This window comes from Aptenodytes patagonicus, chromosome 6 (assembly GCF_965638725.1).
Source record: "Aptenodytes patagonicus chromosome 6, bAptPat1.pri.cur, whole genome shotgun sequence".
NCBI classification, from domain to species: domain Eukaryota; kingdom Metazoa; phylum Chordata; class Aves; order Sphenisciformes; family Spheniscidae; genus Aptenodytes; species Aptenodytes patagonicus.
Window position 1 is genome coordinate 28,835,184 of NC_134954.1, and position 17,719 is coordinate 28,852,902.

Sequence of the window (17,719 nt, forward strand, 5' to 3'; positions counted from 1 at the left end):
ACCCCTGTCATCAGTGAGGTTCCTCCTGTGCAAAGCATGCAGGAGACATTCCCCTTCCTGTTCAGTAAGACAGTATTAGCAGAGGCTTGCCCAGGCAGAGTAAACACGTTAGTCTCCCGCCCCTTGATTGCCACCTTTGAGAGTTGCTCTGGGACTTTTACTCTACTGATCCTCACTAGCTGTGTGTTTTCTTTGACAGGGGAGTTTGCACTCAAGCCCCATGCTACTGTATTATCATGGAATACTGTGCACATGGACAGCTCTACGAAGTCCTGCGAGCAGGGCGGAAAGTCACCCCTCGGCTGCTTGTGGATTGGTCCACAGGGATTGCAAGTGGGATGAATTATCTGCACCTTCACAAAATCATCCATCGAGACCTCAAGTCACCAAAGTGAGTCTCTAGATACTTAAACATCCCCCAGTTGTGGTTATCTTTAAACTATTCCTCAAGAAAAAAAAAAGTTAGGTCAAAAGCCCCATTATTTTTTTTTCCATGTTGACTCAAAACTAATGAGAGTCAAACTAATGAAACTTATTGGCACTCCCTCCTGTGCTGCAATTTAACAAGACTGGAAATTTTACCAGTATCTTACACGGTAAATAGCAGTCAGGAAATATTTCTCATGATTTGATGGTGTCTGGTCCTTTTTGAAAGTGGGATATTCTGTTGCCTTCTGCTTTTTTATCTTTCCTTCTTAATTGTTCTTTTGTAACTTCCCTGGTTTTCTGGAATGCGTCTTTCTCATTTCTCTGTTGCTTTCTGACTAAAACTATCTGGCTGCTTATATTCTTATTCCCTAGATGTTTATCACTCCTTTAGCCTGTGACATGACTGTGACAGTGCGTTAGGATAATACTTTTAGATGGTTTACAGTACAGTTTAAGGTACAGCTTTACTAAAACTTTGAGACACCTCAGATATAGTGATTCTTCAATGACTTGTTAATTTGCAATTTTATCAAGATTGATTTTTTGACTTGTAGCATTTAGAAATGCATTTGAGGCACAAAACACAACGACCCCAAAGAAAGTGAGTGCTTTCATCGGTGAAAATGCATAATCTTTTTTTCTTGTGCTGCAATTGTGAACAGCATGGCCTCATCAACTGTTTGTGTTGATTAAGAAGGGATTTACTCCCAGTGGCTGTTGTGGTACAAGAAAAATTGCAAAATGCTGATTTCTTTTTTTTTTTTTTTTTTTTTTCTCTCCAGCGTTTTAGTTACACACACAGATGCAGTAAAAATTTCAGATTTTGGTACATCTAAAGAACTCAGTGATAAAAGTACCAAAATGTCTTTTGCGGGAACTGTGGCTTGGATGGCCCCAGAGGTGATACGCAATGAGCCTGTCTCTGAAAAGGTGGATATCTGGTGAGTAGTATTAATGTTTAAGTATCTTCACCTTCTGTTTAGCCACTTGGTTTCCCAGCACTTTACATATTCAGCACTTTTTTCTCATTCTAGGCATGGGGATAGTTTGCTCTGTGGTGGACTATTCCTTTCTCCATCTGCCTAGTGCCCTGATCTTTGTTACTGAACCATGGGCTATAATGGAAAGAGAAATGACATACATGTGTAAAAGCTGCGTGTTGAGATCTGAAGGTATCTAGTGAGACTTGGTGCAGACTATCTGTGTCTTGCAGTAAGTGAATGCAACACTTCTTCCCTGTGTCATTATTCAGGCCAGAACTTTCTTCCACTCCTGGTGCTCAGGGCCCCCTCAGCAACTTTTGCAGCCAGGGTATTTTTCACTTGCTTTCTACCCTCTTCAGGGCCATGCATGAGCTGTCAGGAGGCCTCTACTCTGCTAGCTTGAAGTGTCTGACCACCTTTTGCTTTCTGCATACTGGGCTTGCTTGTTACGTGTACAGCCACAGGATTATAGTCCAGTGAATCTAACCCCAAACCCAAGAGGGAGGAAACCAGGATGCATTGTAAGAGTTTTGAACACATATTTCCGTCCCATGTGAAATGTACTCTGTGTCCGAAGGAACACAAGGAAAGGTTCAGATCTCTGTGCTATTAAAAATGCTTGAGAGAGGACTCAGCCTTGGAGCTCATTTGGGATGCCTCTCCACAGGTTTCAGGGTCCTCAAGGGAACTGCATCTCTGTTTCTGCCTTGTTATTTCTGCATACTAAATGTCAGGAGCCAGGACAAATGCCCTTCTCCCTGCTTTACAGCCAGGATGAATTTTCCTTCTTGTGGTTTTTCAGCTTCAAATGCTGTCACCTCCCTTACACAGTGTGAAGCTGCAGGTAGAAGCTGTGGGTGGTTCAGAGTGTGAGTGGAGTCAGACAGCAGCCTGCTGCTGGTGTTTTAGCTCGGAGCTGGGTCATGACTTTAAGTCAAGATTTCCTGTAGGGAAAGGGAAAGTCTTGTAATGTGCAGTATACAGCTCTTCTTGTGCCTGCAGTGTTTTGTGTGTTCATTTTGTGTGGATGTAGCAGGCCATAGCATAGCCAGCTCTTCTGGGAGAAACTCTTGGATTGTTTTGGAGAGAAAAAGATTCACCATTTGTCTTCTGAGTTCCTCCCTTTGAATCACAGGTTCATGAGGAGGAATGGTGCTGGATTTCCAACCTCAGCTTTCTGTCCTTTAGAGTGGCTTGGGTTCAGAAATACTGTGTATTTCAGTATTTCAGTAATACTGTGTATTTCATCATGTCCAATAAAAACCAGCTGCTGCTCTGCTGAGGACTGTGGGCACTCCTTTACTCCTTTCCTCAGTGACTTAAGAGATGTTGCTCTTTGGTGCAAACCTAGAGGTGCCTTCTGTGCAAGTTCCTCTTCAGTCCACTGCCACGGTGATTGCTCAAACAACTCCTTGACATCCATTCCTCCCCCAAGATGAATAAAAGCAATGTTCATGAATGCTGCCAACAAATGAGAACAGTTCCTAAGCTGCTTATATGTCTGCTCTCTCTCATCTTTAACAGCATGCTAAAAAAAAAAAATCTATAATCTTATCAGGAGTCTTGAAAATCCTTTGTCAGTTCTTAATTATAACAAAGCTGAAACCAGATGGGGTTTCCTGGTAGTTTGTTCAACCACCTGGATCCCTGCTTTCCTGCAGCCCACGGTAAAAAAACTTCGAGAGAAAAAATGTTCAAATGCTGCTTGGGTTTTTTTGTTGGGTTTTGTTTTTTTTTTTTTTCCTTTCCCCCCCACATGATTTGAAGCCAATGGGCTTTGAAAGTGCAATGTTTTTCACATTAAGTTCTGTTTCCTGACTGATGGTTGTTCAGACCCAGGCAGTTTGTCCCTTAGATGTTCTTCTGTACTTAATAAAAGAAACTTGGTATTAGTACAAGTCAGAAACACACTTCTCACTTTTCACCTGGTTTGACTTGCTGGCAAGCTTGGCAGGGTCGGTGTCCCACAGATGGATAGGGCATGCAAGTAAGGTGATATGTCTGGGTTTGAAATTGAGATGGTTGTACCTCACTTCGTATCGGAGCCTGGTTGTTAATGTGCAGTAAGAGTGGTGTTGGCATTTTGTTTGCCTCTGTATTGACTGGTTTGATATGTCTTTGGTGTTTTATTGGGTGAAGATTGTAAATAAAACAAATAACTGTTTGCTGTTGTAAGTTAAGGTTTTGGTCCTTACTGATCATTTCACTAAGGAAGAGAAGCAAAGTGAGTTTTCTTACCTATATCTTTCAGTTCTTGTAATAGGAGGTTCTTTTCCAGGCAAAGTTCTCTTAATTAATTTTTTCTTTCTTTTGCCTTCCTTTGTTCAGCACAAAAGAAATATCAGAGACTGCATGTGCTTTTGATACTGACACTTATGCATGTTACATTTGTTTCTTAATTTCTGTGTTGCAGTAGTTGTAGCGATGAGTCTCAAACCTATGAAACTCTTACCTAGGAGTACACGTAACAGCAGAGGGAGCTTTTGGCTAGAGGAAAAAAAAAGTTAAATGAAATGTAAAAAAAACCCCTGCAAAACACAATCTTTGTTCTGTTGTCTCTAAGACACTTATCAGTTCTTCTGTCTGTCCTGTAGACTTCTGACTGTTCTTATTGGTAAGAACAGATCATTTACTATCTCAGAAAAGCTATCTTTCCTCTTCATTTAACAGGAGTAAGATTTCATCTGTACAGAAAAACTTCTAATGTGCTTTCAGGATTTTTAAAATCTCACAAAGAAATAGGAAAGGATGGGTGAAAACCGATGTAGCTTGGTGGTCAGCCCAGTGCTGGAGCAGAGGAGGAAGAGTTACCTGATGTATGAAATAGCTATTCTTGGTTAAAAACTAGTATGTAAACACTGTTGCACCTACTTGCAATTTCAGATCAGACATAACTGACAAAAAGAGTGATTTCCCCCCCCCCCCCCCCCAAGCTTCAGATGTTTCTGTCAAATTGAATTCACACAGAAGTTTTTGTCCTGGTTTATTTCTTCATCAGGTCGTTTGGGGTAGTTTTGTGGGAGCTGCTTACAGGAGAGATTCCCTACAAGGACGTGGACTCTTCGGCCATCATTTGGGGAGTGGGCAGTAACAGCCTGCACCTTCCTGTCCCTTCCACGTGCCCAGATGGCTTCAAAATCCTCATGAAGCAGACCTGGTAAGAGCCTGAACCCTGCACAGACCTAGGGCTTGCTCCCAGTTCTTGCCAGATACCCAGTAAAACCGATGAAACCAGGGTCAGGGTGGGAGTGTTGAGCCTAGAGCAGAGGGCTCTTGAATAGTCTCACACTTGTCATGAGAGCAATAAGTTTTAACATTTTGGATTCTGCTTCCTTGTGGCAGCAGGCCTGGGCCCCAGAAGGACATTTGGAGCTTAGAGGAAGTAGGAAGAGACCTGTCTGGTTTGCTGGGTGGATGGGGCAGGGAAGGGAGCAGGTAGACACTGTTGAGACAGGCTAGTGAGGGGGAACGAGTTGAATAGGAGAGAAGTGGGGGAGTAGAGCTTGATGGGAGCCCCAGCAGAGTGACAGTTACCCATGAGTTGCCTGTCCAGTGTGAAACGGGAGCAGGCAGCATGAAGGTCATCTTCAGTAGCCTTCACAGAGGTGGTTGCTTTGTTGTAGCAAAGCAGGTGATAAAAGGTAGCTCTGTGGGAAGAGAAAAGGAGCTGGAAGAAAAGTAGGGGTAAAATTTCTTGAGGCTGGCTCCAGAGTGAAAGGAAATGATTTTTCACTTTGAAACCCCCTTGTAAGTGATGGGCTTGTGAACTGGACAAAGAGAAATTCGAGCTTTCTGTATGAAACCAGGATTTTACAGGTATAGATATGGAAAATGCTTTCAGTTTCCTCCATATGCCAGATTAGAGTTGAAATTCTTTGTCCTGGGTTATGCATTAATGCTTTGTCTTTGTAATTGCATTTTGACACAGAGTGTAAGTGGTCTTCCAGCATTTTCCCACTCCATGAGTTTTACCAGCCATCCTCTCGATGACACAAAGGGAAAAACAGGCCAGAGCATCTATGGATCTTTTCAAGTGGCTGTTTACCCGCCCCGACCGTGAGCTGCAGCAGGTCGTGCTGTTGCAGGATCTGTGCTGAGATGTGCTCTGCCTGGCTGTGCTTCTATGCGTGGCTGCAAAAGCCAGGAAGCAGTTTGTGCAGCTCTGAACACTGAGTACACACACTTGTATCCCCATCTAGTGGAAGTAGGTGGTTTGTAGGGGAGAGATGGCTGAAGAAGCTGTTTCTTGTCCTGAGCACTGAATTCATGCAGCAAGTCTGGTGGGTTCAGTCCTGAAGCTCAAGTGCTTGTCTCTTTTTTCAGATACCAGTGTTTTTGTACTTGAATGTGATCTTAGAGATGTTCAGTGCATTACTATACTGTGTAGACTTAGGCATTTACGATGTGGCAACATAGATATGTTCGGTGTTTATAGACACCCTGTTTTGTTGAATGTAAATTATAATTTCTACTAGACTGATTATTCCCATTATAAAATTTGGAAATTAACGGGATAATGAACTGAGATCTGCTTCTTCTCAACAAACAAGTTAGGAACAGTTTCAGTTTGTATCCTATCTTTCACTTCGTAATCACATTTTCTTATTTTAAATAGTTTTTCATCTCTTTTGTTTCTTCAGAATAGATCATCACAAACCAAAAACTGAATACCAAACAGCTCTAGCACAATAAACTCTCACTGAGCAAAAGAGAAAACCAGAAAAGCTCCTTTGCTCTAATCTGTCAGCTACACTATTCAGAGAATATGTTCTAGTGAGAAACCCTTTCAGAAGGGTAGGAGTAGCTAGCAATGTTAACCTCATCTCATGCTTGGGTATTTGTTTTGCTCCAGGCAGAGCAAGCCCCGGAATCGTCCCTCCTTCCGGCAGACACTGATGCATCTGGACATCGCATCTGCTGACGTGCTGGCTACTCCTCAGGAAACCTATTTCAAATCACAGGTAACTGGAGAATGGCTGTAGCCCATGAGTACTGGAGTTAGCTCCAAGGATCTGATTTTGGAGGCTGCACTGAGTACAGCAGAAGTCTGGATTCATGATTTCAGTTTGATTCTTGGGGAGAAGCAAACTGATGGGTATTTGAAAATCTTTTACTCAAACTTTCACAAACTGAGACATCTGCTGACTTTAGTCAGAAACTCAGCGTTGTCTCATTCACTTCTCCCCGAAACTGCTGACTTCAGATGTTCTGCTCCCAGCTGTTCTCCCAGTACTGTTGTACAGGAGAGGACGAGATTGCTGAGAGAGGAACTGCTGCATTTATAGTGAAGATGAGCAGGGCAGCCAGTGGGACAAAGAGCTGTTACAGGGCAGTGAAGGGACTCTGGGACTTTCAGGGAAGATCTAAAAGTATGTTCTTAGAGATTCCTCCGAGTCCTACCCAGCGAGCTATTGTCTGCTCCCAAGGAGGGAATGAGAATGAAACCTTGCCTCCAGTATAGAGGATCTATATGGTGTTGGGGTGTATGTGAGGAAGTGGGTGCATTTAGTAAAACTGCAAGAATCAGGGCTTCAAGGGACAAATAGAGTTAGTATCACCCTAGTGACAGTCATTGTTGTCATGAATATGGGTTTCCAAATCATAAGCCTTTCTGTTTACTTTAAATGCCAAAAGGGAAGAAAATGTTGTCTTAGGATGAAAAAAGCTTTAGGAATTTTTAAAAATATTTTTTAGAAAATGCAGATATATTTTAAATGATCTAATCAGAGCACAAAATTGGAAATTCCATTTGAAAATGCTGAAACTAAACATGCTGCAATGTTGTTACCCAGAATAATTCAGCTAACAGAAACATGTTTTCAACCCAAACCTGTAACTTTCTGCAGACACAAAGAATGTTGCCCAAGAGGTTTTTTTTGGTGCAACTAGGGATCCCAATCCTTTGTAAATACCTGAAAGTAAATTGCTTCCCTAGGCTGAATGGAGAGAAGAAGTGAAGAAACATTTTGAGAAAATTAAAAGTGAAGGAACTTGTATCCACCGGCTAGATGAAGAATTGATTCGTCGTCGAAGAGAAGAGCTGAGGTCTGTCAACAGTCTTTTATGTTTACTTTTCCCATCCAGCCTTCTCTTCACCAGCTAAATGAGCCCAGCTCCCTCAGCTTCTCTTCACAGGGCATATGCTCCAGCCCCTGACTGTCTTCATGCTCCTTTTGTACTGAGGACCCCAAAACAGGACTCGGTATTCCTGGTGGCATAAATTCAGGCAGCCTAAATTCCTTGTGAGTCCAGAAACTGAGATTCCCACGGGCATGCCCTAGGCCTTGAGCACTGCTTGGCTGATGGAAAGCTATATATAGCGAGAGAAACAGTGGAAACTGTCCCTGCTCTTGGGCAGTCTGAACAGTTTGCTCCAGGCAAGATGGGCAAAGCCTTGTGTGTTTACCAGGGAATATTTCTGCCTGAGTTTTGGTGTTTGTGATAACGGCACTGAAGCAGGTACATCTGTCTCAGTGGAAAATGCATCTTGCAGTTTGCTGTGAGCTTTCTGTGCCCTGATACTTTCTTTGGATTAGTTATTTCCAGAGAAGTGAACACACTCCAATTTCAGCCCACTGAAATTCATTTTGAACATTAGACCGACTTAAAAATGAAAGCAGAGTGTTTATTTAAGAAAGGAAAGTGTTATCTTCTGTGATACAAATTTGCAAATACAGTTATGACACAGAAACATAAAACACCAAATAGCAGTTCTATGTCAAACCTAAGAAACAAAAGGAAACCTTGTTCAGCCAGTTTGATGTAGTTGTTGATCAGTGTTCCCTAGCCCTAGGGAGCTTTTGATGGTCCCATCTTTCAGCTGTGGTTCAAGATGTCTTCTGCAACTATACTGTAGCTGTAGGGGCATATTGCTTTCTATGAAATACAAACAGATGATTCCTTTCCCTCTTTCTTTAGAAGCTGACTTAGCCCCTTCTCTGTGCAAACAGGATGATCAGGGCTTGGCCAAAGGGCTTGTGGATGCATGTGAGGCATTTGCAGCTTCTCTAGTGAGAAGTGTTGCCACTCTTTCAGGACTGTTAAATGCTTTCTAAATCATATCACGATTCATTGCTGTATCAAGCTCTTAATTGTCATTCATAGTTAGCTCTATCTGGGGTTCAGTGCAAAACAGCTGGCAAATTTGACTTTTAGAAGGCCTTTTCCTAAAGCACCTGTACTTTTCCTTATTCTCTCTTGATCCATGGACATCAGATTGTGGAATAATGATTTTTCTGTTTTTCAGACATGCATTGGATATCCGCGAACACTATGAGAGGAAGCTGGAGCGAGCCAATAACTTATACATGGAGCTCAGTGCTATTATGCTGCAGCTGGAGGTCCGTGAGAAGGAGCTCATAAAGTATGTATTTCTGGGCATAATAGCATGCCATGCACGTGGCAATATGCATACAGGAGAAAAAAAACAATGGTTCATTTCTAAACTGCATAGTGGTACTTGTAGATTTAGTGTCCCCTGACAAACTTACAGCGTAAAGAAAGAGCTGGCAAGCAGAGAGAGGCCCCTTAAGAGCAGATTACTGCAGACCACTTAGTGCACGTATCGTTACCCAGCGTTTACTGACTGGGAGAAAGGCACCTTTCCCATTTGGTGTTGGCATCCTTTGGCCCCTTTGTAAAGAGAAAAGCAGTGCTGTTTCTGGACTGTACGCCAGGGCCCTGTTCCAACTGCCTGATCTCTGCAGAGAGAATTTAGAAAATGACTATGTCCTTTCCCAGAACAGCATGTTGTGTTGCACCCAGCCATAGCTGAGAAACAGGCACGCAGTCTGCTTGCAGTGGAGCTGTGTTTCTGTCCAGCAGGAGCTGCAGTTGGATAAAGAGAGAACTGATTTTATTTTTTTTTTTTCTTCCCCAATGTTTCAGGAGGGAACAAGCAGTGGAAAAGAAATACCCTGGGACTTACAAACGCCACCCAGTCAGACCAATAATCCACCCCAATACAGTGGAGAAGCTGATGAAGAGGAAAGGTGTCTCCCATAAACCAGGCAGCCAGACTAAACGGTAAGAAGTAACAACCCAGTTCTGTGCCAGGAACCAGTGGTAGATCCCCACTGAGAAGAGCAGGCAGCTTACTTCCCTTTGAGTCTGATGACAGCACAGGACAGGCCAAAGGAGTGTTCACTCTTGGGCCTGGTCTGATCCTCAGAACCACAATTGTTTAATTGTCTTTAGGTAAAAGGGATGAATCCTGCCATCCCTTGTACCTGGGCAGCTCTCTGGAACCGTTTAGTCCATATGATTTTTTCACAGATGATGGTACTTTGACAGGAGGTATCTAATATGTTGTCTCAAATTCCTAACTATCCAAGCAAAGAGCAGTTAGAGCATCCTTGCCTTGAATGGTAATAAGCAGGGTGAGGGATTGTGGAAATCATCCAGCCCTCAGGGAGGATGGATTCATTGTTGAGGAATTAAATTGGGATTTGAGATTTGGGTATTCATACTGTCCTTTCAGCTATTTCTCTTCTGCATGACTTTCAGAAAGTGAGATTTTTTTTTTTTTTTTTTTTCAGAGGAGTTGTCTATTTTATTCTTCCCTTTTCTGGGATTTCCAGGAGTTAGAGAGTCCTGATTAACAGTGAATAATCACTTCTGAATTAGTATCCACATGTGCTTCTGAAATGAGCAGGCTGATAACCATCAGCAGATTGGGACCCTATTGTGCTGAGCATTGTATATGCACACAGTAAGAGACATGCCCTACACCAAGGTCTTAGGAGGGAGCTATTTTGGGAGCAGAACATCAAAATAAGGGTGGAAAAAGGAGAGTATGTGGCAGGTATTGAAAAAGCAGCAAGAAGGGAGTGTAGAGCACGATGGGCTGAACAGCAAGGACATTTTGTGGAGAGAATCAAAGGAAACTAAATGCAGAAGTCAAACAGCTGAAGGGGAGGGAAGCCTGTAGATTTCAGAAAGCAGAGTGTGCTTATGGCTACAGCTGCCTCTTCATCCTGGCTCTGAGCCGATGTAATTTCTTAGTTTGTGGTTTAATGTGTGACTTCTGCTGACTGTCTCTCAGGCCAGATCTACTGAAGTCAGAGGGCATACCCAGCACAGAAGCAGCATCCAATGGCTCACCAGTCTCAGGAAGTCCCAAAATGTCAACACTGAGCGGCAAAAGCCGCTACCGCAGTAAGCCACGTCACCGCCGAGGGAACAGCAAAGGCAGCTACAATGATTTTGCAGGGATCTTGAAAAACCAGCCAGTGCAAGATGATGCACCCCCACCTCCACCTCATAATCATTCTCATCATCCCAGCCTACCGCAGCAACATGGCCACAGCCATCCCCATGGCCATCACTCACAGCTTCATGCCCACGGACAAGATATTGCCAACTGCGCAAACAACTTAAGGTACTTTGGCCCTGCAGCAGCGCTGCGTAGCCCTCTCAGTAACCATGCGCAAAGGCGGATGTCTGGTTCAAGCCCCGATCTCATCTCTGCTGCCATGGAAGCAGATTGCCGAAGGAATCTGGAAAGCAAAGAAAGCAAAGCTGATCATTGGGAGTGTTGCAAAACAGATCCATATAATTCCTGTCTTCAGTGCAGGGAAGAGGACAGTGGTCAGGTACAGATGTCATCTGTTGAAACAGGGATGAGCCATTCTCAATCACCAACATCTGTTTCCCTATATGAAAATGCGCAGTTCATTGAGAAGATGGAGGAAGAGGGCTTCAGCAACTGTAAGTCAGCGTCTGCCCTAGGCACTCCCCAGCACATGGCTTCCTCAGTGCTACCTTGCAAAGCAAGACCCCTTCAAAAGGTAAAGACAAAGCATAGTGACTTAAAAAAAACCCAAAGCTTGCTCCTCTTTTCCCTCTCCACCAAAAGATGATGTGTAGCATAGGCTAGTGTCTGGATATAGAATAGTAGCAAAGCCATGTTTCCCATGCACATAGCAGTAGTTACATGTACAACTTTATCTTAAAGAGATCATGCCCATCTGAACTTGGCTTTGTGATCTGGACATACTTTTAAAGCCAATTTTATTGAGAAGTACTGTAGGCATATCGGAGCATACTGCTAATAATGAGGGTTGTCAAATGTGGTTTTGATAGGGCCTAGTTCTGTTACTTGCTATTTAGCCAGTTTTTGTTTCAGCTGAAACTTGGTCTACTGAATTTTTGTTGTTGAAACAGTCTCAATGTTTTCAAGCCTTTCTCAAAACAAAGGAAGGCGTAAATGCATTCTTTTGGTGATGTTAAAGATTATGTACCAGTTTCATTGAGAATCTGTAGTGCTGCTGTGCCTCGGAACAGAACTTCAACATTTGCCATGGTCTTGGGGACATGCCTTTTGCTGCACCTGCCAGAAACTGTCCCCCTTGATCAAACGTCATAGTTCTCATGTATTTTGTGAAGATTTTGCAAGAGTCAAAAAGATGTTACAGCACAGTTGTACAGAAACAGTTCTTCATTCCTCCTGCTTCCATCCAGGTGGTGAGAGAAGTAGGAACCAGTCTGAGTGGAGTTCAAAGAGCCGGAAAACTGGGCCTGAGTGGAAAAGTGAAAGAAAAGAGGATGGGTACCAGACCAAGAGTGTGATTTGGGCCCAGAATGAAGGGAGGAGCAGGAGCTCATATTACGAAGGGATGGGATGAGATAGAGGCTGAATCTGAACCAGGGGTTGGCAGGTTGGATAGGCTAGAAGGAGGCTGTAAAAACCAAGATTGCAGGGGGTGGATTTGGATGGGAAAAGGAGAATAAAAGGCTCTGTGCTCACTGAGGTAGAGAATGGAACAAAACTCAAGTTTTCCTAGTTGGTGAAACCCACCAGCAAAGGCTGTGTCATGCTCCATCCTGCTCTATGATGGGCTCACGTAGAAAAGGGTTGAAGTCGTAAAGCCAAGAGTGCCAGATCAGCTCAATAATTTATGTGGATTTTAGTGGGATACTAATTACTTGATTTGCTTCTGTAAAAATCCGGAACGTTATGTACTCGTTGCCTGCTAAAGTACTCCAGTGTATTTCAAAGTCAATCACTCCAAATTCAGAAATGGAAGCATTAAGACTGCCTGAAATAATCTCCTGGTAAGAAGTCCGAGTCAGTTTTCACTGATTTGCAAGTTCTTTTCTTGTCTAGATTGTTGCAGCCCATTGACAGAGTGACTTTGTCCTGGAGGACCAAGGGGCAACCATGTAGTTCCATGTTTGTTCTTTCGCAAATGTGATATCATTCTTGCCCTTGTTTTCTGCCAGAGCGGTGATGACTCTTCAGAGGAGGAAGAGGGCGAAGTAGACAGTGAAGTGGAATTTCCTCGTAGACAAAGGTAAAAGGTGAATTCACTCTAATCTCTCTTTGGTGGGACAAAACTCAGGAGGACAACTGTCATAGCAGCTGCACACCAGCATTGAAACTGTGGAAGGTGCTGGCAAAAGAACAGAATCACATTCAGTGCATCCCATCTGCCCTCGGTGATCTTCCGTGTTCACTCACTGTTTTCAGCCTGTTCTGAGATGTTTTCTTCAGCACAGCTTTTCTGTTGCAGGCTGTTTGTAGCACAACTTGATCACACTTGATAACATTATTCAGCCTATAAAAATAAGCTTCTGCATCTGTTTCACCAGAATCAGACTTACTGGATGTTGGGATCCTTTGTGAACTCTTTCAAATGTTGTTTATTTACTGTTGCTGCAGTGGGACTGACTCCAGCATCTTTGTAGTTGAATTCAAGTAGGATTGAAGAGCTAGGTGACAAAGCAGCAGATCAAATTTGGTGGTGTTGCCTGTAAAATAAGAGACTTGAGGGGGCGTTCCTACCTAAGCATATGTAATAATGGGCTTTACAGTCCTGTGCTCAGGAAAGAGATCGTGGCATTGGTGTGGTAGCTTTATGAAAGCAGCTGCTTGAAGCGCAGAAGTGATCCAGTGGGCAAATAGGTTAAGGGTTGTTAGGAAAGGAGCAGAGAAGAAAATAAAAGCTTGTCTGCTGTTGTATACCTCCACAGCACACCTGCAGCTTGAATCCTAAATGCCACCTTCATTGCTCCAGCTCAAAGACCATGGTAAAATTTGAAAAGGTACTGAAAAGTGTGCCAAGAATGGTTACAGACGGTTTCCATAGAAGAAGAGATTAAATCCACGAGGAATGTTTGTCTAGCAGGAGGAGAGGTGATACTGGAGGTGCATGAAATTGTATTTTATGTGGAGAAAATAGACAAGGAATGATTCCTCACATTCATGTTAGGGACACCTAGTGAAGCAAACAGAGGACTTAAAATGACCAAAAAGAAGTGCTTTTTCCATCCAAAACATTTTCAGATGTGGAGCTCATTGTCAAGGTATGCTGTGGAAATCAAAACATAAACAAGTCATAAGTGTTAAATTTATGGCATATAGATCCATCAGTGCTGTTAAACACTGTCATCCAGGTTTGATCTTCAGCTCAGAAGTCTGATTTGCTGAATGGTACAAACCAGGAAGATACGCCAGGAGAAAGCAGGCTCTGTCTGCACACCTTGTTCTCATACTTTTCCCAGATTATGTCTTCCTGCCTAGGGTTGGAGACAGAACGCTGGGCTAGATGAGTTTTCTGACTTACACGGTTCTTGTGTGATTGTTGCTTCTTCTGTGATTTACTAACTTGGAAGACAAATTGCCTTTCTTGAATTCAATGTGACGACCTGTTATGGGTCTCCTGGCATGTTCAGTCAACTGATATTTTGTACCATTACTGTTGAATCCTGGCATGAGGCGATTTCCACATTCAAGTAACTGTGAGCTTATTTTTTGAGCACACATACCTAAATTCTAGCCTGGCTGTTGGGATTGCTGCCAGGTGATGCAGATATTCCCAGCTGAATTATCTTGAACCCTACAGTACAGCCTTTCTTTAGAAAAAGGGACTGTTAAAGAAAAATATGCTCCTGGGCGGATCAGCTAATATGAACATGTAGCAGACAAGACCAAATAAGAACAGATTAATTTAAAGATGCAGCTCTTGAACTAAATCATTCCAAAGATGGTAGATTTCCATAGCTCCAAGATGTGAAAGGCAGTCCAACACTTTGCAGAGCTCTTGCTGCCAGCCTTGCAGATCACTTATGAATCAGCTGGAGATGTGTTCTTAGAGTGGGAAGAGGCTCTTAGAGAGTTGATGTAAAGCCTTTTGTAGGGATAGGACCTGTTTTGCTCAAAGACATTTTTGGAAGGATCAAGCCCTTAGCCCAGTGTGGAGGAGCGACCAGGCAGTATTGAGTGCACTGTGCCTGAGCGGTATCTGCTAGGGAGAACAGGATGGAGCAGCCTGGGCTGCCTGTTACAGTGAGTGAGTGAGCCCTATTCTTGTGCTGAAGATGCCAGTTAAAAGCACAGGTGCAAAAATCTGCTCTGTATTGCATGCTACAGGAAGGAAGATGAGAGGTTTGCCTGGGGAACCTGTGTAAGGATGTAGTAGCCACTCTGCATTTACTGCACTACTAATGTTGTGAGGGTTTTGGTTGTGATATGTCTCGAAAGAAAGGTGCCTGGTAACCTTGCTACACATCAGAAACAGAGTTATGTAAGGATATGCTCGAACTGTAACGTTGCACTGTCTTGCCAGCTCATTCTTACTCTGTGCAGTGAGAGCATGTGCAGAAACCTGTCCACTGAGCAGCTGTAACTTTTCTAGCTGGCGGTGGGCTCCTGGGGACAGGCTCACCCAGGGCTGAGTGTGCACCAGGAGTGGGGTCTGTTGAGGCCAGTTGTAGCAGGGTAGTCGAACACAGCACCCAGGAAATTGCTTTTCCTCTGCAATCAGAGGCACTGTGATACAAGCTGAACTACTCTCCTGGTTTGCAGACCTCACCGCTGTATTAGTAGCTGCCAGTCCTACTCAACCTTCAGCTCGGAGAACTTCTCGGTGTCAGATGGAGAGGAGGGGAACACAAGCGATCATTCGAACAGCCCAGATGAGCTGGCCACCAAGCTGGAAGATGAGCTGGCTGAGAAGCTGGAGGACATGTTGTCTCAGACTCCAGAGATCCCCATTGAAATCTCCACCCAGTCTGATGGGCTTTCAGACAAAGAGTGTGCTGTGCGGAGAGTCAAGACTCAGATGTCTCTGGGCAAACTTTGTGCAGATGAACACAGCTGTGAGGTGAGTTGTAAGTTAAGCAATCCCCTCTTCCTTCTATTGAGTGGAAAAAAAAAAAGTTACGGAAAGGAATCCAAGGGTCAGAAAGTTGGATGACTGCCTAGGAAATGCTGTGGTAGATGTACTACAGCAAAGCAACTGCTTAAATAACCAGTCTTTCTCATACTTGGCCAGATGAGTAGACAGGGGAAAGTAGTGCAAACAAAGCTGAATGTAATTTGCTGGTCAAGATGAGTGTGATATTGGGAGGGCATCGGATTTGCAGTTGCATTAAGTAGGATAAAAAATAGCACATAAAGTAGATAATGAAACAGAAGGGATATCAACTGTCTGCCTCAAACTTATCCATTGACAGCCTTGCTGATGAAGCTAGAATGATTTTCTTCCTTTTACTGTCTTTCATGTGTTTGGGAGGGGTAGGGCAGAGCCTGCTGCACCATCTTCTCATAATTCCGCCTGTGTTTGATAGTGCTCTGACCAGATATTTTTCTGCTGTCCCCTCCTTAAGGGGAGACAAGTGACCTTTGGTAGGGCGATTGTGTGTCGTTGCTATTTCCTGTGTTCTGCCAATCTTTCCTTCCCTGCTGGTGGTGACCTTTGCCTGTCTGCTGTTACAGATTGGGATGGTGTCGTTGATCTGCAGTGCAGGAATGTTGCTCAAGTCTTCCCCTTTCCTTTTACTTTGCAGAACCCAGCACAGTTTGGAGAATCAGACTGTGACTCTTCTGAAGGGGAGTGTTCTGATGCCACGGTCAGGACCAATAAGCCCTGCAGCTCTGCTACTTGGTAATACAGATCTCCCCCAAAGCTTCCTGATACTGGCATTTTGATTTCCCTGAGATTCCACTTCATTCCCCTTCATCACACTTTACAGGAAGAGAAGATGCTTCTCCTTCCCACCCCAGGAGTGATTTGCAATAACCTGAATCTCTGGAAAATGTCCAAATGAAATTAATTCTCTTTGAGCATTTCAATCAAGAATGGCAGGGATGTATTTTATTGAATAATCTAGTTACTGTAACATGGATATTTATTTTTTTGACATTTTAACACTTTTTACTGTAAAGAGTGGATTGTATTTATAGACACACAGACTTGTTGCAAAAAAAAAAAAAAAGTTCAGAAAGCAAGCACATTACAGAGAAACATCCTGGGAGTCCTGCCTGGACAGCTTTGTGTACAAACGTGGGGGGATTCTCTTGCTGCTTTCACAGGGGACCAGGCCTCGTGGCCCTGAAGATTGGAGAACAGATCAAGAAAACTAAACCACTCAGTCTTATCAAATGAGGAAGCATAAAAAGACCTTACTATAGGGTAACCTGTGAACAAAGCATATTCAGTATAACCAGCTGGGTAATTTTTAATCAGAAGGTGGACATGTTCCTGGAGAAAATTGGTACTGAGGTGCTAACATCCAGGGTCTTCTGAGTCGATACATCCCCAGGAATGTAATAGTGGGTTTTATTTTAAAGATTTTTAGTTTCTTTTTTTTAATCAGCATTTTGTTGTGAGATCCTGCAAATGTATTCTAACCTCGTCCTCTCGAGAATTGGTATAAGAGCACTTCTTAACATCGTCCTTGCTTCACTCTGGCAGTGTCGATCTCCAGTTGAGCAGGGAAACCTCTTTCAGATGCAGTGTGCCATTTCCCAGTTTACTTCCTCCTCTTACCTCCTGTCTGTTTCAGTCAGTCAAAGAAATCAATCAGATCAGTGTTGGAAAAGCAAGAACTTGCAAACCGTGGAAAGCACATTCTGCAGAGCCTGAGCACTCTTCTGGGGAGGAAACTGGAGATGCCTGTAGTGGACTTGGAGAAGCAGTCTCTCACCTACAACAGCATCGAGAACCAGCAGAGAGCTGTGTGTTGAGGGGGAAGACTGGGAATCACTGGCCTAGATAAGAGCATCAGCCCTGCTCTGTCTCCTTATTCACTGTACATTCTTGAAAGCATTAACAGCTGCCTGCCCTTCACGTCAGGCTTTGTGCAAAACAGGTTGCACAGGGAATCTTGATGGTGGCTGTGGCACAGCTGTGTCTCGGGTGTACCCTGAGGCCTCTTGTTTCTCCTTCAAGCTGAAATTCTGCAGGTGAAAGTGAGGATAGTACTGGTATGTGACAGGCCGAGGCATTGGTAGATGAGAAAAATTTGTTTTCTGATAGAACTCATAGTGCCTTCCCTTCAAACACTACTCTTCTAAATCAATA

At 43.5% G+C, this 17,719-nt stretch overlaps 1 protein-coding gene across 11 annotated transcripts in view; it reads left to right on the forward strand.

Moving 5' to 3' along the window:
* MAP3K13 (mitogen-activated protein kinase kinase kinase 13) overlaps nucleotides 1-17,216 on the forward strand; it is a 94,265-nt gene extending 77,049 nt beyond the window's left edge. For 10 of the 11 annotated variants that reach the window (XM_076341756.1, XM_076341751.1, XM_076341752.1 and 7 more), the window contains 12 exons: nucleotides 200-391; nucleotides 1,212-1,370; nucleotides 4,411-4,569; nucleotides 6,265-6,373; nucleotides 7,348-7,457; nucleotides 8,659-8,775; nucleotides 9,300-9,437; nucleotides 10,456-11,200; nucleotides 12,636-12,706; nucleotides 15,220-15,517; nucleotides 16,203-16,300; nucleotides 16,389-17,216. In XM_076341756.1, coding sequence (XP_076197871.1) covers nucleotides 200-391; nucleotides 1,212-1,370; nucleotides 4,411-4,569; nucleotides 6,265-6,373; nucleotides 7,348-7,457; nucleotides 8,659-8,775; nucleotides 9,300-9,437; nucleotides 10,456-11,200; nucleotides 12,636-12,706; nucleotides 15,220-15,517; nucleotides 16,203-16,300; nucleotides 16,389-16,425 — 2,233 coding nt within the window. In that variant the 3' untranslated portion in view covers nucleotides 16,426-17,216. Of the gene's footprint in view, nucleotides 1-199; nucleotides 392-1,211; nucleotides 1,371-4,410; nucleotides 4,570-6,264; nucleotides 6,374-7,347; nucleotides 7,458-8,658; nucleotides 8,776-9,299; nucleotides 9,438-10,455; nucleotides 11,201-12,635; nucleotides 12,707-15,219; nucleotides 15,518-16,202 lie in introns of all 11 variants that reach the window. The other variant, XM_076341762.1, reaches the window with a different exon arrangement.
* Nucleotides 17,217-17,719: the final 503 nt, after the last annotated feature.